The sequence below is a fragment of the Chinchilla lanigera genome, unplaced genomic scaffold (assembly GCF_000276665.1).
Source record: "Chinchilla lanigera isolate Chin_1 unplaced genomic scaffold, ChiLan1.0 scaffold00005, whole genome shotgun sequence".
Classification (NCBI taxonomy): domain Eukaryota; kingdom Metazoa; phylum Chordata; class Mammalia; order Rodentia; family Chinchillidae; genus Chinchilla; species Chinchilla lanigera.
Genome location: NW_004955406.1, coordinates 40,871,211 through 40,894,387, shown reverse-complemented (window position 1 = coordinate 40,894,387; position 23,177 = coordinate 40,871,211). Strand labels below are relative to the sequence as shown.

Below are 23,177 nucleotides of genomic sequence, written 5' to 3'. Positions count from 1 at the left end.
ACTGTAATAACTAGGCTAATATGTATGACTTTTTAAGTGACTTTTGTTATATGTTGTCCATTTGACCTCCAGAAGATTTGTACAGAGTGAAAATGATAATTTAAGGGATTGACCACATCTGTTTCTGAAATTCTTTAGGTTTTATAAATATGTCTTCATTTTAGCTAATATAAAATGTATAAGAAGACGTGTAGATGTTATTTTGGTGTGCATTGTAATTTAGATTGAAGAGAAATGTCATAAGTGATAGAAGCTTTTAAGAAATAATTTAGATACCTGGCCTTTATTGTCTGTATTTCTTTGTTTCTCTTATGTTTTAGGAAGCTGATGGCACTTTGGATTGCATCAGTATGGCCCTGACTTGCACCTTTAACAGGTGGGGCACACTGCTTGCAGTTGGCTGTAATGATGGCAGAATTGTCATCTGGGATTTTTTGACAAGAGGCATTGCTAAAATAATTAGTGCACATATCCATCCAGTTTGTTCTTTATGGTAAGGAAGTTTTATTTTTATTCTATTTCATGTTTTTGCCATGCTAGGAATTAGAACCCAGGGCCTTGTGCATCCTAGGCAAAGCCCTGTATTATTGCACCATTCTCTCAACCTCAGGAATTTTTAAATTAATATATTAAATGAGTTAAGGTAGGAGAATTAATATGTACTGTGTTTGCCAATCTCAGTGTAGATATTTGAATATTTGAAGTCTTAAATACTAAATTGTTAGTAATAGAATTTATCATAGTTTATGTAGCTCTGGGACCTATACTATCCTTGAAGTACCTTTGAAGAGAGAAATTCATTGCTGTATTGAGTTTATATCAGGCGCTGTCTGGGACCATTTCAGTACTGAATGTTGATGGATTGCAGTTGTAGCATGATTGTGCTATTGACCTTTCATTTAGAGTAAAGTCTTGGTTAGGAGGGAAGCTTGGAAGTCATCTAGTTTCACCTTATCTAAGTTCTTGAGTTCCAACAACTTCAGCAATCACGAGCATGCTTATTTCTTCATTGAAATATAGTTAATAAGACTTTCACTCAAATACATAGAGCTGAAATCTGCTGTTGCATAAATTCCTGTTGACTTCACTCACTGTCTATTTGCTTCATAGAATTTTATGTAGAGGCAGCATTTGTTTTTGAAATGAACTTGATGGTATAAAATAGTATTTATAAGATCAAAGTTAATTAAATCATAAGTTTTCTGTTGTCTGAATGAAGCTAGCAGTTCTAGTATAAAGGATTGGATAGAGAGGAGGGTTGGACGTCAGTCTACTTTTGGCCACTAATGAACTAGCAGCTTGGGCCCAAACTTGTCTTTGATACACAAAATGGGAGCACTAGTTTGGGTGATCTCTTAGGTCCTCTCCAGGCCAAAGCATTTCTTTTTCTTTTTTTCTTTTTGAGACAGGCTCTGGCTGTGTAGTCCAGGCTGGCCTTGAACTCACAGCGATCCTCCTGCCTCAGCCTCCTAAATGCTGGGATTATAGGTGTGTGCCACCATGCCTGGTAGCATTTCTTTTTTATTGTTCTTGCAGTAAAGATTTAAATAGACATGTTTATTTTTAACAACATTATTCAGATAGGTATAATTCACAGAAGATCAAGTGCACCCATTTGAGTGTACAGTTCACTGTTTTTTGTATGTTCTGAGTTATGCAATCATCACAGTCTGATTTTAGAACTTGTACCTATGGAAATATGTATACATTTTTATTATAAGGTGTTATATATACACCTAACTTTAGAAAATTATAGAAAAAAAATGAAGTAGAATACCATTTCCCATAGTCCTACCACCCAGCTGTTACTTCTATAAATATTTTAATACATTTCTGTATGTAATTTTTTAAAACCATAGTTTGTAATTGTGTTGTATTTTGTCTTATATTTTGCTTTTTTTTCTCCCTAACACTGTCTAGACATTTTCTTGCTTAAAAACTTTTTTATGACCAAGGTGATAAATAAACTAAAATCTTTTTTTTTTTAATTCCTGGGGATCACAGTCCTGGGGATCACAGCCAGGATCTCAACATTAAACTATCTTACTTAACCATTTTCTGGGGTTTTCCCCGCTTATTGGATAGTGTTTAGTGGGTGTCTGCATGAAGTTTTCCGCAGTATAATCATTTGTTCAGCAAACATTGAACATGAATTATGTACCACATATTATGTTCAGCATGGAGAACACAAAAACAGATGAGAAGAATTTGAGTGTTTGGGTGCATTTGTGTGTGTTGCTGGGAATTGAACCCAGAGAAGAAATTCTTGATTATTAGAGGAGGTGGTTGTGGAATTAGGTACATGTTACAAAGTTTTATAGATCTTTTTGTTCGCCTCATTTGTTTGTGGTTCCTGGGGATTGAATCCAGGGTGTCTTACTAGCTAGGCAAGCGCTCTACCACTGAGCTGCATACCCAGGCCTTTTGTGTAAGTTTTCATTTGAAACAGACCTTGAGAAATTGCCCAGCATGGTGTTGGACTTGCTACCTTCCTGCCTAGACCTCCTGAGTAGCTAGGATTACAGCTGTGTCTGAGGGGAGCAGTGGTCAGAAAAGGCTTCATAGATGAGATAGTTTCTAAGCACCTACTTGTAGTGTGACTAGGCTTTTGCCAGGTATATTCCAAGCAAAGGTGCTACAAAGGCACTTCAGATGAAACAAGTATGGTAAGATGGGGGACTACAGGTACTTTAGGAGAGCTGCATGGCGATATGGGATATATGATACAAGGGGGATTGAAGGGAGGGGAGGGGAATGTGAATAAAAGAAGCAAGATGTATCATGTCCACAAATTCCCTATGATGAATGTGATCATAATGTATATCTAAAATGCTCCAAGAAAAAAAAACACAAAATCTATATATGATGGTTAAAAAATTTTAAATCAAACAGTACATATGGATATGCAAAATAAGAAACACAAATCCTTTGTTTCTTCAGGTAACCATTATTAAACAGTACGGAATAGATCTTTATAAGACAGAGCTTAAATATATATAACCACATATATGCTTTTAAACAAATTGTAGACATACGGGGCTGGGGATTTAGCTCAGCGGCAAAAGCGCCTGCCTGGCAAGCGCAAGGTCGTGAGTTCGGTTCCCGGTAGCGGAGAAAAACCAAAAAAAACCCAAAAAAACCAAATTGTAGACATACTATATATTTTGCTCTGTAGCTTGCTTTTCTGCTTAATATATACGGCTTGTTTTTCTGTCTCATTTTAAATAATTGTGCCTGTATAGTATGGCATAGTATACTTGCATTGTTACTGTTTAACTTTCCTAATTTTTGGTGTATGTGAGTATGCCTAGATATCATAGTTATAATCAGTAGCTACATACATTCTTTTCTTTGATTCAGCCTTATTTAGAATGTACCTTTATAAGACTTTAATTGTTGTATAAATATTCGAACATACTAGGAACCTAGGAAATTGAACCAAGGGAAGTTTAGGGCAGGTGTGATACCTGTCTTCAATTATAAAGACAGAAAAAATGGCTCAGAGAGCAGAAGTGGAACTGGTAGGTAGTGAACAGAAGCTACAGGGAAGCAACTGTTCATGACTCTACGAAGAGGTGTCATATGTGGGATAGACTGCCCAGGGGAGAGCTGTCAGGGACACATTCTGCTCCTTCTTTTTTTTTTTTTTTTCCAGTACTGGGAATCGAACTCACGACCTTGCGCTTGCCAGGCAGGCGTTGTGCCGCTGAGCTAAATTCCCAGCCCCAACCCCTATTCTGCTCCTTCATGAGAATACCACAGGAGAAATTCAGGCACTGAGTGGGGCCATACATGGGACTAAGTGATTTTTAAAATTAAATGATTTTGAGCTTGGGTATAGCGCAATGGTAGGGCACTTATGTAGCAAGCTTGAGACCTTGAGTTGAATCTTCAGCACCACAAAAAACAAAAACAAAACCTAAATGATTTTTAAAGCTCTTAGCAGTAATGACCCATCTGTCTCAGAAAAAGACAAAACTTTGAAAGGTGAGAAAGTATGATAACCTCTAATTCTTGAGTGTACAGAATTTGAAATTAAAGATTTTCTTTTATTTTATTTTGGTGCTCAGGATTGAACCTTTGATAATCATGTGCTCTACCACTGAACTACACCCTCAGCCAATTATTATTTCTTAAAATGGGAATCTCTCAGTTTTTGACTGTTAGTAACTTAATTTTAAGAATTAGAGCTCCCTGCATTATTACAGAAATACAAGCTTACTGTGAAAGGAAAAAAAGCTGCAGTGAATACGGGCTTAAAGGGCAAATGGAATTGTTCACTGTTCTGCAGTCACACTGTGCTTGAGAGGCTCACAAGAATGACAATGAAGACTGTCCTTTGTTTCTCACTCCCAGCCCTTTGCTGTTCTCAGTATATTTCCATTTGTTTTGGAGCTGCATCTCTAGTATCTCCATATTTCTAAATGACATGTATATTCCTCTTTCTTGATTTTTGATTCACCATTCATAGGCTTCCTATTAGAATGGATCTGTGTGTTAGCTCACCCTTTTCCCTTCAGTCATCCATGGGAGTTGGAGGGACTGCCAGCTTTTTCTGTTGTGATTCTTCCTGTTTTATCCTGGTTTGACCTCTTCTGATTCACACTGCCTTTCTTTCGAGTTAGCTAGAACTGCAGATGTTTGAGGGCTGGTGGACAAGGCTCCCAGTCCTCTTCTGTGCAGACTTGAGCTTAATCACTCATACTCACTTCCTCAGCTTACCCCTGCTATCCTCTGTCCCTGGAGTGCTGAGTCAGGGGATACAGTAGAGTTATCTTATCTCTGATAATAATTATTGATATTTTTGAGCACTTATGTGTCAGGAATTAGACTAAGAATTTATATATTAACTTTAATTCTCTCTTAATTATATATATATGAATTTTAATTATATATTAACTATGTATATTAATTCTCAGTAGGTAGATACTATTTTTGTTTCTGTGTTACTGATGAAGAAATTGGAGCTTAGAGGTATTATATTACTCGACTAAGATCACACAGCTAGAGGGTGGTGATGTCTAGGACTGAGCAGAAGTTTGATTTTTAAACTTTGTTCTTAATCAGAGCTGTAGTGCTTGCTCGAATTCCTCAATAGCAGCTACTCTGCATTCCACAATCTGTGTTAATGTTAACTTGCAGTTTCTTTTTCTGTTTATTTCTTCTGTTTTTTGTTTCTCTGATTCTTGCTTTCCTATGGGTTACTTGAACAACGTTTTAGAATTCCATTTTGATTTATCTATAATATTTTTAAGAGTATTTCTTTGTATAGCAGTTATAATGTTACATATGCACAATTTTATCACACTATACCGTTATCGACATTTTACCAATTCATATGAAGCACAGAAACTACCTCCCGTTTGTCCCCTTTCCTTCCCTTGTGTATAATGGTCTCAAATATTTCTTCTGAATAAATACATTGTAATCCACATAGGATAAATATGTGTGTGTGTGTGTACATAAAATTTATTTATTTATAGTTGGGAAACTGTAAATATGTGCTACCACTCCCAGTAACCACTATTATAACTTTCGCTTCACACATCAAAACTTAAGAGAAAAAAGTATTTTACTTGCTCATATTTTGATACTCTTCATTGTGCTTTCTTCCTTCCTGACTTTCTAAGATTTCTTTTTTTCCATTTAGTGAAATCTCTTTAGTCTTTTAGGTTAGGTCTGCTGGCAACAGATACCTTAATCTACCCCTTTGTTCTGAGTTTCAGTAAGTATTCTTAAATCCCACTCTTTATTCTTTCCATGACCGATGACATGAACTGCTGGCAACAGATATCTTAATCTACCCCTTTGTTCTGAGTTTCAGTAAGTATTCTTAAATCCCACTCTTTATTCTTTCTGTGACCGATGACGTGAATATTAAATCTTTGGTTGTAGTCCCACATGTCCCTGAGGCTCTTCTTTGATTCTAGTCTTCTGTTTTTAGTTCGTTTTCTATTGTTCAGACTGAATCACTTTTATTATTCTATCTTCCGGCTGACCAACTCTTTACTCTTGTTTTCTTCCATTGGCTTCTGATTCATCGGTAGCAGTTATTATATTTTTCAGCTGTAGAATGACCATTTGGTTTTCTGTGTATCTTTGCAGAGACTGCTGAGTGGGATTGGAAGTGTAGGTTGTCCCCTGGGTTTCCACAGATAGCACCATCTGGAAGGACATGGATGCCTTGTTCCATCTCCCCTGTGGCCCCACAGATACAGTACTGGAGGAACCTCATCCCTGCTGGTGGTAGGGAGATCTTGACCTCCACTCAGCCTTTCCCGACAGCATCCCAGCAAGTGGATGAGGGTGTCCCATTTAGCTGGGTGAGGGCGGAAGTCTGGGTTCTGTTCAGGTCTTACTGACTCGAGCAGGATTTTTCTGTGATTTTTGGCTAGCAGAGAGTGATTTTCTCTAAATGTTTTCTGCCTCACTGGCTGTCCTTCAGCGAGAGGAAGCAATATCTTCTTGGTGGTTTCTGTGTGTGCCTGTTGGCTTTGCTAGCTGGTTGGCTTCCTTTGCCCAGTCCAGGCCGTGTGAGGCAAAAAGAACCCCTGGAGAACTTGCCCTTGTGTTGTCTCTCAGGTTCTGCAGTCTGGCTGGCCTGTCTTTGCTTTACTTTTCAGAGTCCTTTTGTGAGGCTGGGGATTTAGCTCAGCGGCACAGCGCCTGCCTGGCAAGCGCAAGGTCGTGAGTTCGATTCCCAGTACTGGAAAAAAGACCAAAAAACCAAAAAAACAAAAAACCCAAAAAAACAGAGTCCTTTTGTGTTTGTTTTTATAGAATGTCCAGGATGTTTGGCTGTAGTTGGCAGGAGGGATATTTCCTTCTTTTCTTATTTTTAAATAAGAGATTCTTATCTTTTTGTTTTATTCATGCTGTCATGGTGCTACTTTTGGGACATCTTTAGAATATTCAGATACTCTTTACCCTCAAGCCCTCCCACCTTTCTAAAATGTTTGAGTCTTGGTTATTTCACCGAGCCACTTGAAATATTAGCTACTGCATATAAAGATATCATGAAAACAGTCTTATTTTTTGGTTACTGGAGAAAGTTTATTATGGATTTTTTTTTTTTAATGGTACCAGAAGACCAAGTGTGGTTGTATATACCTGTGATCTTAGCATTCAGAAGGCTGATACAGGAGGATTGCCACAAATTTGAGGCCAGCCTGGCCTACATAATGAGTTCAAGGCCACCCTGACCTACATAGCATGTCTTACCCCTTTTCCCCTTAAAAACTACCACTGAGATACACCTTTATCCTTTTATTTTTTATTTCGAGATAGGGTCTCACTAAATTTCCCAAGTGGGACTCAAACTTGTGATCCTCCTGCCTCAACCTCCCAAATGCTGGATTTAACAGGTATGTGTCACTTTGCCTAGCTATTGTAGATTTAAACATATAGTACTTAAAAAAAAATTCTTGCTCTGTGCAATAAGAATGTGTAATTCTTGCATTTTATCCGTAATAATTACATGATATACTGTACTTTCACTGTAAATACACACTGAATTATGCTTTTATTTTTGCTAGCTGGAGTCGAGATGGTCATAAGCTCGTGAGTGCGTCCACTGATAACATAGTGTCACAATGGGATGTTCTGTCAGGCGACTGTGACCAGAGGTTTCGATTCCCTTCACCCATCTTAAAAGTCCAGTATCATCCGCGAGACCAGTATGTTTACGCTATGCCTTTGCTGGGGTGGGGTCTAATTCTAAGTGGATTAGCTCTGGGCTCATGACAGCTTCAGTTTAAGGTTTTAAGAGGCAGACATTACACATCTCTAAGACCTATATAAAATAATCTTTTTAGGTTGGCTATACTGAATAAATTTTCAAGGAGATTGTTATTGTATTTAATATACATACAGTTTGTATATTGTAACTCTTTACTGAACTATGTGTAATAGTTAAAAACTGGCCAAATTAAGACTTTGAAAATGAACAAAAATAGAAGTAAATATAATGATTGGGCCTTGACTTGGGGCTTTTCCTTCTTTAATTTTTTTGGATTTCTTTCATATGAGTAAACAGCTCAGTATTAAAGCTACATTTAAGAAAAATAGTTATTCACCATTCCATTACCCAGACATAGCTGTTTCATTTCTCTGGGATCTCTCGTAGTCAACTTCTCTGTAAGTATAAAACTTCTTATATAGTGCCTCATAGCTCAGTCCATATTAGATATATTTCAGTTAATCAGTTATTTTGGTATTTATTTCATATTTTGCTAATTTAATTATATCTTCATACTTATTTTCGATGATCACATTTTATTTTGTCAAGATAGGATCCCCATAATTTTACTCAGTCTTTTCCCTGTTACTAGACATGAAGATTTTAGGCTATTTTATGATTGCAGATTTGCTTGCGGTGGGAGGGCTGATGGTAGTGGACAGAGATCAGGGATCAGCCTGCTGATACCAAAGCAATAGCCAATGTGCTGTTCATATTTTTAAACAGGAACAAGGTTCTCGTGTGTCCCATGAAATCTGCTCCTGTCATGTTGACCCTTTCAGATTCCAAACATGTTGTTCTGCCGGTAGACGATGACTCCGATTTGAACGTGGTGGCATCTTTTGATAGGCGAGGGGAATATATCTATACAGGAAATGCAAAAGGCAAGGTAAGCCAAGAAGCCTGGAAGTTGATAAAGTAAGGACCAGATACGTCATGTGTTGACTCATTCCGTGTGTGTATGCACTTGTTGTATTTCTCAGAAGTTTCTTTTATTCTTGGTTGAAATATGGCTTCTACCTGTAGCAAATTGAGCTTGCTTTTCTTTCATGCCTGAATTATAATTTCTCTTCTTTGAATTTAGAGTGGGCAGAGATTTGACATAGAAAAGGATGGAAAGCCCTCTAATAAATGCTAGTTAGTAATGAAGGGCCATTACTACATTAACTAGCTGACATTAGAAGTCATGTTACCAACTGGAACACTTCTGAGGAAGGTGTCTTGATATATAGTTGCATACAACATTGTGTCTTGATATATAGGCTGGCTTAACCTGTAGTACCAAGAATTTGTCATTTTTCTTTTTTCTTTCCTGTTAAACTTCTCACCTTGCCTTTTGGAATGTTTGGAAAGTATAGACTCTTCTCCCTGGGATGCGTTAGTGTTTTTTCTGTGGAATATGAGGGGTGCCTAGGTGAGTTTTAAGGCTCTTTTCATGCTTAGTGTTTATAATTCCATTAGCCACCTTGATTTTGTTGTTTTGTTTTTGATTGGCACATATGGGCTAGTATAATTTCATGGCTACTTCATTTATTTATTTTCTTTGCAATACTGGAGATTGAACTCGGCCTCACACGTATCATGTAGGCCCTTTCTGCTTCTGAGCCACATTCCAGCCTTCTTGGCTGTTTTAGAAAGTGGCAGTTATCAGGTATGGTGGCACATACTGTAGTCCCAGCACTTGGAGGCTCAGGCAGGAGAATTGCTGTGAGTTCAAGGCCAGCCTGAACTACATAGCAAGACTCTGTCTCAAAAAACAAGCAAAGAAAAAAAAATAGACAAAATAAAAAAACTGAGTAAAATGAAATTTACCATTCTACGCATTTTTAAATGTGAAGTTCAGTGGTATTAAGTACATTCAACCCTCACTACCATCCTCTTTAGAACTCTTCATCTTGCAAAGCTAAAATGAACAATAAATTTCCCAGTCCCTGGCAACCACTAATTCACTTTGTCTCTATGACTTTGATGACTCCATGTACCTCTTGTAAGTGGACTCATACCTTATTTTTCCATTTGCACCTGGCTTTTTTGCTTAATGTAATGACCTCAAGGTTCATTCATGTAGTGTAACAGAATTTCTCTCCTTTTCAGAGTTGAACAATGTTGTAGGTGTATATCAAATTTTGTTTAACTATTCATCTGAATACTGGGGTTGCTACCACCACTTGGCTATTGTGAATAATGTTAAATATCATATTTTAAGAATAGATTGTGAAGACCACTCCCTCTGCCCCCTAGTGCTGGGGTTTGAAACCCAGGGTTCTGCTGCCGTTACAGCACTGGGGTTTCACAGTGAGCTACATTTCCAGCCCTCTTTTGTTTATTTTTTATTTTAAGACAATCTTGCGAAGTTTCCCAGGCTGGGCTTGAACTTGTGATCCTCCTGGATCTGCATCTCAGAGTGCTGGGATTACAGGTGTGAGCAGTTGTCCAACTAAGACTGTAGTTTATTTGAAAAAATAAAAAGTAGTATCATTAATTAGGTTGAGTACATAGAAATGGGTTTTGTATTTCTACCCAGTTTCTGCTCAGTTTCAGATAGAGAAGCTAGATCTAACTACAGTTAGTTATCAGAATATTTACTTTTTTCTTTTTTCATAAACTTTAGATTTTGGTCCTAAAAACAGATTCTCAGGATCTTGTTGCTTCCTTCAGAGTAACAACTGGCACAAGCAATACCACAGCCATTAAGTCAATCGAGTTTGCCCGGAAGGGGAGGTGAGTGAGACCTTGTCTTTTTAGGCATAGTTTTAAAAGGAGAAGAATGCAAAACTACTTTGAAATGTACAGTGTTTGTGTATCTTACACTTCTTAAAATTCATTGAAGTTACTAGAAACTTTTCATATCTTCCTCTTGGGTTTACAAAATTTCCCTCATTGAACCAGTAGTCACATTTTCCTGATTTTAAGGCTGTCCTCTTTACTGAAAAGGTATTCAAGTGGTCAGTGCTTAGAACCAAAGGGCTTGGCACATTGTAATCATTGGGTAAAGATTAAATATTTTATTCTTCTTTTCATAGTGGTGCTGAGGATTGTACCCAGGGTGTTGTGCACACCTGACAAGTACTCTACCCCTGAATTACACCCCAGGGCCTAAATATTTTTATAAGCAGAACTGTGTCATAAAATTGATACAGTAATTAAATCTGCATTTACATAAAATCTGTTTACCCTTTTAATTTCAGATGTTATTTTGATAAGTTTGGTTATCTAGTTAGAAGTAGATATATCAACAAAAACAAGAAGAAAAAGGTGGTCAGAAGTAACAGTCATGTTCTGTTTATTTTTTATTTTTTATTTTTTCCGGTACTGGGAATCAAACTCTGGACCTTGCACTTGCCAGGAAGGTGCTTATGTCACTGAGCTATATCCCTGGCCCCCGAGTCATGTTCTGTTTAGGAACACCCATATGTACCTAGGGGATATTCATGTTCAAAATGCTCTCGTGTGTGTGTGTGTGTGTGTGTGTGTGTGTGTGTGTGTGTGTGTTCATGTGTAGGGGTGTATGTGTGTAGGGGGGAAGCTAGGGATGGAACCAAGTGCTTTATGCATGCTAGGCAAGTACTTTGCCCTGAGATACAGTCTCAGCTCCTCAAAATGCTCTTAAATTAAGAAAAGGTCAGTAGGGTTTAAGGGTTCTGCTGCCATTGCAGTAAAAAGTCAGACATTTTAAAATGACATATTTAGATTATTAACTCCTGAAGAATATATTGTTTATGAAACTGGCCAGCGAAATGAAGTATTTATGTACATGTAACATAACCTTGTAAATGTAGCAAGCTGGCTTCCCATTAGAGGTTTCAGATCTCAGTTAAATACTGACAGTTTGAACAATTTGAGTTTAAGGATACACAGGAAGGCTATATTCTCACTTGACTTGGTTTTGGAAGGTGCCAAGATGTGGAAGCATTCTAGTCTTAGTTCTTTTCTCAGGTTCTCCCCAGTTAATTAGTTGTTTGTATTACTGTTCTTGGGAATTCTAGTAACAGAAAATGTTGACAGGAACAGATTCTTGACCTCTTTTGCTATTTTTCTTCTTTCTATAGTTGCTTTTTAATTAATACAGCAGATCGAATAATCCGAGTTTATGATGGCAGAGAAATCTTAACCTGTGGAAGAGATGGAGAGCCTGAACCCATGCAGAAACTTCAGGACCTGGTGAATAGGTATGTATCACAGCCCAGAAGGGGATGGGATGGTTTTTCACTGGGGTTCAAGTTCCCATTCTCCTTGGGGACTTTTTTGTCCTTTAGGACCCCGTGGAAGAAATGTTGCTTTTCGGGGGATGGGGAATATATTGTGGCAGGCTCTGCCCGGCAGCATGCTCTGTACATCTGGGAGAAGAGTATTGGCAACCTGGTGAAGATTCTCCATGGAACAAGAGGAGAACTCCTCCTGGATGTAGCAGTGAGTTGAGCAGGCATTGCTGCCCTTACTCACACAATCTAGGCCATCTTGAATCTGTTTGGACTTACCCAAATTTTCTTTCCTTCATTCAAATTTAGTGGCATCCTGTTCGACCCATCATAGCATCCATTTCTAGTGGAGTAGTATCCATCTGGGCACAAAATCAAGTAGTAAGTATTTTTCTGGTTGCCTTGCCTTGAAACTGAATACCCCTTTTTGTCAAAGAATCTTAAAAAGAACCTTACATATTGTAAGCTAAAACTACCTTGATAACTTTCTTTTGCATGAGAATCTTGTAGCCTAAATAAATAGGTTCAGCGTATCTAGTGTTACTTTATTTTGACAGGATGATGTTGGTCCTAAGTTGTTTTAGTAGCTTTGTTTACATGGAGAAAGTCTAGTATACTTTCTATTTCATTTTTCTGTTACTTGAGCTATACTTCTTTTTATTTTCAGCTCAGTTTTTGTTTCACATTTAATTTTACTTTCAACTCTTTTAAACTATATTTATACTCAGACTAACATAGTCACACAATTTAACATAGATTGACTGTTTATATAGGAATTACTGTTTGGATATGAAGTTGATTGACAATAAAAAAAAATTAACATTTTGCCTCAAAATTGCATCTTAAAAGATTAAAGCAAGCAGTTATTTACTAGAGTGCTACAGTTAATACTTGAAGTATTTAAATAGGAACCTATTAAGATGATAAAACCTATCAATAACTAATTTTTACCTTTAACTCTTTCACTTATATTGTTAGTGTCCAGGGTTAGATTATTGCTTTCTCATGGAGTTAAATAGTGTGTTCCCTTTGTGGTACAGGAAAATTGGAGTGCATTTGCACCAGATTTCAAAGAGTTGGATGAAAATGTCGAATATGAGGAAAGGGAATCAGAGTTTGATATTGAAGATGAAGATAAGAGTGAGCCTGAGCAGACAGGTAATGTTTCCCAATTGCAGGTGGGATTTCTGAAAGGAAAAATGATAGCTTTAATATTTTAAATTTGTGTTGTGAATTTATTTCAGAGTTTCAGCACTGTGTTTCTTTAAGTGTACATATTTTTTGCAGTGCTTGGGGAATCTTAATTCTGGGCTTGAGAAGCTCTCTTGACATTTCACATGTATTTGCTGATTAATTGTAGATAACTAAGTGGGGATTTATGGGTAGCACCTAGCAACAGTTTGCTGCTGTACTCAGATGTACCGAATGCAGTTGTGTCATGTGTTCTGTCACCCACTTTCAGTAAGGGAAAAGCTAAGAGCATGGGTTCTGGAGTCAGTTTTGGGCAAAATACTTAACTTTATTGTGTAAATCTGTATTGGATAGAGGTAATAATAGTACCTGTCTTTTAGGGTTGTTGGGAATAAAAATAAATCATGTAAAGCACTTAGTGTAATTCAGGACCATAGTAAGCACCCAAATGTTATTTTCTGTTATGATTATGTCTATGATCATTGTTTTTGGAGGGTTTTTGGGTACTGGGAATTGAACTCACAACCTCATGCTTACCAGGCAGGTGCTATGGTGCTGAGCTGTATCCTCAGTGATAGTTGTTATTTTTATCTCATCTTTTGAACTTACAGATAGGACCTCTGTGAAAATAAAGAGTTTTTATTTTCATGTTGTCTGACATGGAGCTTTACATGCAGTAGGGATTTGTGTGGATGCTTTAGAATGCCCAGTTGGCACTGTAATTAATGCCAGTGTAATTAATGGCAATGTAATTAATTCTACCATGAAATGGTACAGTAATCAGGGAATTAAGACTAAGATTAGCTTGCCTCTGCCCCTGGCTCATATAAGCTGGGTGTTTCCTGCCGCTCTCAGTCTGGATGTGGAGACTCCGATGTCCTCCGACTTTTCATGGAAGTGATGTCAGGAGAAAGTGTGGTGAGCTCAGTGGTACCAGTGGGTGCTACCCACACTTACTTCCTTCAAGGGTGCAAGTCCCAGCTCCAAGTATGTGAAGCTGAATGTTGGGGGAGCGCTGTACTATACCACCATGCAGACGCTGACCAAACAGGACACATGCTGAAAGCCATGTTCAGTGGGTGCATGGAAGTGCTCACTGACAGTGAAGGATCCAGTCCTGACTCCTCCAAATACTACAGTGGGGACGTCACATTTCAGGAGAGGAATTCTGAAAACTCTCAGGCTCCCTAGTGGAGGAATAGCAGGCCAGTTACAAAAGTGGGTAGAACACTGGGAAGCAGGGGCATAATGTTTCAGGCTGCACTCCCAAGAATTTTTCTGTGCCTGATTCTGGTCAGTAGTCAAGACATTTTGCCGTATATTTTAAAACAGATTCTGCCTTTGGGCTGGACCCTCGCCACCCAGGCACCCGGGAGGCGGGCAGCCGGTGCCTGGGAAGCCGGCGCCTGGGAAGCCGCATGGTGGGGAGCACTGGCCTTTGGGCCGAACCCTAGCCGCGCAGGTGCCCAGGAGGCGGGCAGCCTATATTTGGGAAGCTGCATGGCTGGGAGTGCGGGCCTTTGGGCTGGATCCAAGCCACGCAAGTGCCCGGGAAGCTGTGCGGCGGGGAGCGCCAACCTTTGGGCTGGACCCTAGCTGTGCAGGTGCCTGGGAGGCAGGTAGCCTGAGCCTGGGAAGCTGTGCAGCAGGGAGGACCGGCCTTTGGGCTAGACCCTAGCTGCGCAGGTGCCTGGGAGGCAGGCAGCCGGCGCCCGGGAAGCTGCGCGACAGCATGCGCAGGTGCACACTGGCCCTCAGGCCAGCTGCCACCATGGGGTCGAGAACTGTCATGGCACAGAAAAGCAATGACACAATTGGCCCACCACGCACCGGTTGCTGAGGCCCGCCCAGGGGCATGCAGGAATCATCCCGACATGAAGAAACCCCTGGGAATGCATGCCACACAACGGGTCACTCTTGCCCCTGCTGTTGAGAACCAGAAAGGTCCAGAGTCAGCGGAGGAGCAGATGCTGAACTAGGACTCGGAAAACATGAGAATACAGACTACTCAGAGGTCTAGTTGACTGGGATCATGAGAGCCGTTTGGAAGCTGGAAACCAGGAGGACCTTGCGCAATACCTAGGGGGAGACCCCTTGGGAGCCATTCTTCCCCTTATGGTACAGGCTGTGGTGGAGGAGTGTTGGAGCTCCGGAGAGGTCTTCATGGAGATTCCTGCTGCCTGTGCTGACAGTTGGGGAGAGGACACTAAGTGGTTGCAGGGTCCCAATGCACTGGGAGGCTGGAGAGAAAAAGCTACAAAAAATGGCTTTCGCCCCAGATGGCTCGTTTGAGATGTTAGTAAGAATTGCCTCCTCAGTATTCTATAGCCCTGATGAGGAGGAGGCCAAGGAGAGAAAACAAAGAGACTGAGAAAAAGCAGCTGCTTTTGCTGCAGCACTAAGAGAAACAGACCCTAAGTCTGATTCTCAGAGCCCCAAGAAAAACTCGACGACTACGTTCATCTGCTACCACTGTTGAAAGCCAGGCCATCTCAAGAGGAACTGCCCTAAGAACCCCCTTGGGCCATGCCCTGAATGCAAAGGTGACCACTGGAGATCAGTTTGCCCTCTGAAGTGGAGGCCCCAGAGCTCAGACCCATCTGACCAGTTAGTCCAACAGGAATGAGGGGGCCCGGGGCATACTCTGCCTTCTCTGTCTGGTCAGGCTGTCATCTCCATGGAGGAGCCCCAAGTAATCATGACTATAGAGGTAAAAGAAAACAGCCTGTTGCTAGACACAGGTGCGAGTCTCTCGGTCCTTCTTTTCAATCCTGGCCTTCCTTCCAGCTGTCACACCTTAGTGAAAGGAGTCACTGGTGAGGAGGTAATCCGCTATTTTTCACAACCCTCAGGCTGTAACTATTTGTTAGATCTTTCTTGCATATCTCTGTCTTCATGAGAAACCACTTTGAAGATACCACCATGTATTACAGCAGCCATTGATATTTTCCTACTAATCTGTCCATAACTCTGTAATGTTTGTGTTGTTCCTATGCTATTTCATAAATGGGTGTATCTTTATTACTTTGTGTTTCCTACCACAACCGTTGAGAATAGTCAATGATTATTCAATTGGTCACTCATGTATAGCTCTATTTATTTTCTTTAGAAACCACTTTGAAGATACCATAGTACAGTACAACAACCATTGATAATCTCCTACCACTTTTTTCTGTAGCTCACTATTATTTGTCTGTTTTCCTGAGAAACTATCTTGTAGATAACAATATATAAAATAATAACCATTGATAATTTCCTACCACTTTGTCTGTAACTTGGTAAGCCCCCCTATTACTATGTTATCCTTTTTTTAACTCTTTAAAATAAAAATAAAAGATAAAAAAAAGACTTAAGATTAATTTTGTCCAGTTTGAAAGTGCTGGCCCTTACTTTTGAGTATTACATAACTTGCATGCCTTGCGTGTTTCAGGAACATCTCTGGGGATGCAAAATGTTCTTGATTGTTTTGGCTAGGATCATGTTCTGTGAGCCTTCCCAGACTTTGACTTAAATTATGCCTCTTTCCTGTCCTTCATATTCATTGCATACCTTTATTGTAGCATTTACTATGTTAAATTGAAATTGTCCATTTATGTCTGTTTACACAGAGCTTTTCCTGATTGAAAAGCCCTTCTCAGCTTCCGTGGTCATTATTATTCCCCTAGCATATGGTTGAAATTCAGCTCTTATTTGTTACATAAACTGTTTGGTTTTCTTCCTTTGTATTTCCTGAATTTCAGTTTGTGAAAGCTATTAAGTTACATGAAAAAGCCGTTTTCACTTTGTCTCAAACCTGTCCTGTGTTTCTATCCTGCAGGGGCTGATGCTGCTGAAGACGAGGAAGTCGATGTCACCAGTGTGGACCCCATTGCTGCCTTCTGTAGCAGGTGTGTGGCCTGGAGGGCTGGGGGGCTGGGATGTGTCTCCTGTCTCTGGTGGGTACTGCTCAGTTCCCTGACAGTCCCTTCCGCCCCCTGTGCTTATTAGCTGAAAAAGCGATCACTTTCATGTACAAAAGGAACAATTTAGTCTTTCTTCTCTAGTCCTACGTTCCCTTCCCTTCTCCTTGATACAGAATTTAAGAAATAGAAATAATTAATTTCTTTTGTTTACAATTACTGATTTCTGATTTCCTTGTATTCATCTTGGCTTTCTTAAAGTTCCGGGTCTATGCCTGGTATGTATGCTTAATAGAGGTGCTAGAGGAAGGGCTAATGGTTTAAGCAAGTATCTCCTCTTTTTTCCAATCCCCTTTCTGATCCTTTTCCAAATAGTGATGAAGAGCTGGAAGATTCAAAGGCTCTGTTGTATTTACCCATTGCCCCTGAGGTAGAAGACCCAGAAGAAAACCCTTATGGCCCCCCGCCAGATGCTGTCCAAACCTCCTTGATGGACGAAGGGGCTAGTTCAGAGAAGAAGAGGCAGTCTTCGGCAGATGGTTCCCAGCCACCTAAGAAGAAACCCAAAACAACCAACATAGAGCTTCAGGGAGTACCAAATGATGGTGAGAGCTACATCTTCTCCTTGATGACTGGCCCACACAACTTCTTATTTTCCAGCATTTCTTAATTTCCTGTTTGAGTGATTTTTACCCTAAAGGAATTTCCCCCATGAATCATTTTAATAGTGCTTGACAGCTTTGTGGTGATTCCATCTGTGTTCACTTTTCTTTTAAATTGAAGAAATTCTGCTCTTTAGTACCTTACCTGAGATAACACACTTTGTCTTTTGACACATAGATCAGAATTTTTTTCCCATAAAGGGTTTTATTAGGTGATAAAGTACTAGTCAGACCTGGGCAGTCATTTCCTTCTTTGTGTCTGCTTTTACAGTCTGACTCTAGGAGCCTTTTAGGTGTTGTGATAGGTAGGGATGTGTTTATTACCAGGCATCTTCCTTTTTCTTTTAGCTCACTGCAGACCTATTAATGATGTAACTGCACATTTCTCTGATGCTACTGATTGTATGTCTGCCCTGTCCCAAGCACTGTTGAGTGGATTATATACCATTGCTGACTTCTGCATAAACCCTGCAAGTTGTTTTATTATTTCTGCTTTACAAAGGAGAAAATTTAGGTCAAAGTCATGTGTTAAGAGCTTATATGACTTGCCCAAGATCTCACAGAAAGTGGTGGAGTCAGGAATTCCAAAGCGTATTCCATTTCTGTGCTCCTGTGCCTCTGTGTGCATGCACACACGTGTGTGTTTGTATGGGTGTATGCCCAGGCACATACACACACACCTTTCCTATCTTGGTTTGATATAGTATCTTTTGCTGCTTTTTCACTTTAGAATTGTGGCTAGGTATGAGCCTTATAGGCTGTTTGTGTCTTTTTGTCAGTCAACTGTCATTTAATGTCCACTCTTACAGTTTTTAAAATAATACACAGGCAGACTTCTCTGCTTGTATTAGTGGACCTGGGGCACAGAAGCAGTGTTGTTTGCTCAGATCTGCTGGCGTGCTGGCACTGGTGGTTTGTGACCTCCTGATGTCTCTCTGTCTTTCTGTAGAAGTCCATCCACTACTGGGTGTGAAGGGGGATGGCAAATCCAAGAAGAAGCAAGCAGGCCGGCCTAAAGGATCAAAAGGTAAAGAGAAAGATTCTCCATTTAAACCGAAACTCTACAAAGGGGACAGAGGTTTACCTCTGGAAGGATCAACGAAGGGTAAAGTGCAGGCGGAACTCAGCCAGCCCTTGACAGGTAAGGACACATTGGGAGCACTGTCTGGCTTGCTTTGTGGCCTTGCTTTGTACAGCCCCTGACCTCCTTTAACTGCAGCATTTTTTTCCTTCCCTCCTTTTCCCCAGCAGCAGATAACCTGTATTTTAAGCTGCTAAGGGCAGGCTAAACCAGAATTGGCTTAATTCTGTGGCTGTTAACCTTGGGTCCATAAATAGATTTCAAAGGGCCTACATTCCCCCAATATCATTTGCAAAATATGTGAATATTTTTCTGAGGAAGATGCCCATAGCTTTCATCAGATCCCTATTGGAAAATCCTTGACCTTAAAATATCAGAACCCCTGGTTTAATTCATTTCTTCCTCTGTATTTGTTCTAGGTTTTTTGTTAGTGGGCGTCTTGTGGTGGTGGTGATAGTTTTTGCTTCAAGTTCAAGTGCCATAGGCAGAAACATCAGCTAGTTTTATGTAGCCTCTGACCATTGAACTGTAGCGTCTTTTCTCTTTTCCATATTGTTCAACTCCTGTAAGAGGTAGTTTTCTCTCTCCCAGTAGCCTATAAGAAACAATGAAATTGTTAGTAGTACCAGCATGTTAAGGAAGAAAGTGAGGCTTTGGGGGTTTTCCTCCCAGTATCTGGAAGCATTTACCAAAAAGACAAACTATACTATGTAGCTTCCTAACAACTCAGTTTTTAAAAACTTAAAATTTGGGTTTTCTCACTTTTATATCATGGGGGGATTTTTAGTGGGAGATGGAGAACCAATTCAGTTTCCTCTCCAATACTTATGAACCTGGGCTAAATGGTCTTTTGTTTAGAAAGTATTTCCATTTCTATTGGAATATTATTGGAATTTGGAAGTTTTTTGTTCCATATATAAATGCTGCTTTAACTCATACAATATTCTCAATGTTTTGCTTCTAATTGAGCGGACTACGATCAGGATTCAGTGATTATATTCAAGTTTTTTCTCTCCTGCTTTAAAATTTTAATCTAAATATGTTAATTCAAATACATTAGCGTAAAACAGTCCCTTGTTTAATTTATACCTTATGTCAGTTAATCATTATCTATGAATATGAATTTTCTTCTACAGAGAAGCTCAAAACAGACTCAGTTTGTTGTTATTTTGAATATTCTACTCTAAGTTTGCAACATTTGGACTAGTTTTTCATAGCCCAACACCATACACTGAACTCCATATTTTCTCCCCAGTATTTATGGTACTTTACTGATAATCAATACCACCTGTACGTTCAGTCCTCTAAGACTGTGTCTATCTGTACTGTAAAATAGCCCAGAACAGTTACATGGGCTTTGCCAACAAAGACTATAGTTCGATAATTGACTAGACTTAAAATAGAGATGATCCTGCTGTGGCCTGCTTCGTGTGCAAGCTGATGACATACAGAAGAAACACAATTTAAAATTTAAATAGATTGCCCTGGCCCAAAGAGCTCAGATGCTTTTAGGGTGATTTAAAATGGTGCCTAATATATTAAATTAATTAAAATCTTTTAGGACATGCAATCTCTCAGCTTCTTTACAACCTATCTATAATTATCTTTTGCTTTTCAATAAAAAGTATGTGGTAAAATTTTTTTTTAAACTTTAAACTCATGTTTTCCTCAATAATACAATGACTTCATTTTTGAATTACAATTGAGATGTCACTAACAGTAACTCAGTGTCTAAATGAGAGTCAAAATGAAAATGTTTGAAAGTTTACTCAGCCCCAAAGGAATGGACCTTTGTATTCTTAAAATTTTCTACTACTAAGTATGTATGTTGGTATTATCATCTTAGCGATTGGGGAAGGTTTTTGCAATAAAAGTATAAACTGTATGTGGGATACATATTTTAGTATTTGTATAATTCAGAATTTTTAAAGCCCCTTCTAGTAAAAGTAGATACTACTATCAGTGGCCTGTTAGAAGATTATCCACACTCACTTTGTTGACAGGGTTAAATGATGTATTGACTTCACTAAAAGCCAGGGCTAGTGTCTTGGAAAGGCAGGGTGCTTCAGACTGAACTCCTGTTATCTAATTACTTTTGTTAGGGCTAAAATAGGTCAATCTTAAGTGGAAGCAACCATTTTAATAGCTTTGCGGGTATGAGGACAAGAGGAGCCTTTCCCATGACAGACCAGAGCGATGAGACAGTAAAACCGAGGCAGAGCAATTGGCGTAGATCACTGTAGACATTTGCTCAGCTCCTCACACCTGCACGAGTTGTGTACTTCCCTGTGTAATCTATCTGTCCTCCTTATTTTCTCCTTCCTTCTCTAGTCTTGCTTCCCTAACTTTTTCCTGAATAGAACTCTCCACAACAGAGATGGCCACATTGAACCTTAGAGCAGTGAGGAGTGGGATTGTTTAAAACAAAAACCTCAACAGCAGCTTAAGGCATGGTTCCAAGACCCTCAGAAGTGCTGCATGTAGCTTTTCTGACTGGCCACAGTGCAGTTTGGAACTTTGTGAAGGCTGCAAGTTTGGGAGAAATTGGTGACACTGCCTGTCACAGACAACTCCATCAGAGGCCTCAGTTTCAGGACAAGCAAACATACCTTTTGTGTGGAATTCTTGGGTGAGGAGGGCTGTCTTGGAGGGCACCCAGGAGGAAAAGGCTGACTACCACCTGCTGCTGATTAGCACACGGTCCTCCAAGATCACTGAGGGACATTCTGGCATGTGGATCTCGTATTCTTCAACATCTTGGAGATTTTTGATCAAAAGCAGGATGCAGTTATTATAGTTTTTCCACTAGATAATAAGAAATGAAACCTGATTCAGAATGCCTAGAGCTAGACCATCTTCAAGAAATATTCATTCTGAGGAGTGTATTGTAGATTCAAGGTTTTGTGGACCTCCCTGTAAACTGGACAGCTTTGGCATTAGAGCCTAATTGTTTGAAAGCAGGATTAAAGCTATAGGCTGTTATTACTGAAGCTGGGTGAATGATATCTGTGTGTTAATTTCTGTAACTGACCAGTTACAGCAAAACCCATTCCCTAAACTCGGTTTAGCCTTTACAAAGCTGCCATAATCTCTTTTGTGTTGTGACTGGAGATTGATTATACATTCCAAGAGAAAAATAGAGGACAAATAGACTACCATATAAATAATCTGCAGATATGGGAAAGCCTTTCCTATCAAACAGCTCCTCAGCCCCAAAGGTGTGGCTTGTCATATACATAGTCTAAAGGCCTCATGGGATGGTGGCCATGAAGGGGTCAGTGTGAACCTGGGTCTGGGGGTGATGAAGGCTGAAGTGAGCAGAGATGCCATGTCTGGCGGCAGATAGGTACTGTGCAGATTTGCCTGCCTTGTGCTGCTTGCACAACTACCTGGTGTTGGCCTACCACCCAAGGGCTCTGAACCACCTATCTGGCACTTACCGGACCCATGATTATTATATTCTTGGTAGTGAGTGAGGTGTTTCCTTCTTCCCTTCCTGAAGACTAGTTTATGAATTCCTGCTGAAATGAAACAGTTGAGTATTCTTTCTTATTCAGTGTGACTATATTAGCTGACCAGGGTAGAGCATGAAAGTCATGATCCAGTGTTTCCTTAGGGCCTAAGAGCCAACCTGATTTGGGCAGCTGTTGGGAGGTACCAAAGATAGCTGTCATCTCAAACTGAATTTCCTAATACTGTGTTGCTGGAAATTTCCTGTATGTTGCAACTAAATAACGTGTTTCCTTGGGGCAGTTGAGGTCTTCTGTGTTGCTGTTTCTGTTTCTGTGTGTATTACCTCACTCATAGTAGTGCTTGCTCTGGTTTTAGTGTGTTGGCTAATGCCTCAGTGGTTTGTATGTACGTGTACATACGTGTATGTCCATTCACAAGACTGAGGATGAGCTGCTCAGATAATAAGGTACTCATTAGTCATTTTGAGTGCTAATTATTAAGACTGTTGGTTTATGGTCAAACCACTTTCTCCTGAGCTGGCTGTAGTGGCACCTGCCAGTAGTCCCAGCATTCGGGAGACTGAGGCAGAAGGATGGTGAGTCTGGATTATGTAATGGTGAAGCTTGGACTATATAATGGTGAGACCCAGTCTCAAAAAACAAAATAAAAGAAATAACCAAACTGCTTTTTCCCGTCATGATTTAGGCCCAAAATGGCAATGTTGTGTTCATGTTTTAACTGTTAAAACTAAATCAGTCAGTATACCTCTGGGAACAGTCAGTGAGACCAAAGATTGGAGTGTATTTTACCTGAAGTTTTTTTAAAAATTTTTTAAATCAACTCAGGAAGTTTATTGTTATATTTTGTGTTGGGCTTAATCTGAAAAACAGATGCCAAATGATTTTTTTTAACCTTACTAAACTATAAAAAGTTCAAATTTGATTTTTCCCAATG

The 23,177-nt window shown here is 39.6% G+C and overlaps 1 protein-coding gene across 5 annotated transcripts in view; it reads left to right on the top strand.

Annotated features, from left to right (window-relative positions):
- The window catches only part of Rbbp5 (retinoblastoma binding protein 5), a 36,054-nt gene that overhangs the window by 9,956 nt on the left and 2,921 nt on the right, over positions 1-23,177 (top strand). For 2 of the 5 annotated variants that reach the window (XM_013522897.1, XM_005375346.2), the window contains exons 3-13: positions 321-493; positions 7,536-7,676; positions 8,465-8,627; positions 10,350-10,459; positions 11,788-11,907; positions 11,995-12,148; positions 12,247-12,318; positions 12,978-13,095; positions 16,946-17,015; positions 17,403-17,632; positions 18,639-18,716. In XM_013522897.1, coding sequence (XP_013378351.1) covers positions 321-493; positions 7,536-7,676; positions 8,465-8,627; positions 10,350-10,459; positions 11,788-11,907; positions 11,995-12,148; positions 12,247-12,318; positions 12,978-13,095; positions 16,946-17,015; positions 17,403-17,632; positions 18,639-18,716 — 1,429 coding nt within the window. Of the gene's footprint in view, positions 1-320; positions 494-7,535; positions 7,677-8,464; positions 8,628-10,349; positions 10,460-11,787; positions 11,908-11,994; positions 12,149-12,246; positions 12,319-12,977; positions 13,096-16,945; positions 17,016-17,402; positions 17,633-18,638; positions 18,831-23,177 lie in introns of all 5 variants that reach the window. The other 3 variants (XM_005375344.2, XM_005375343.2, XM_013522894.1) reach the window with 2 other exon arrangements.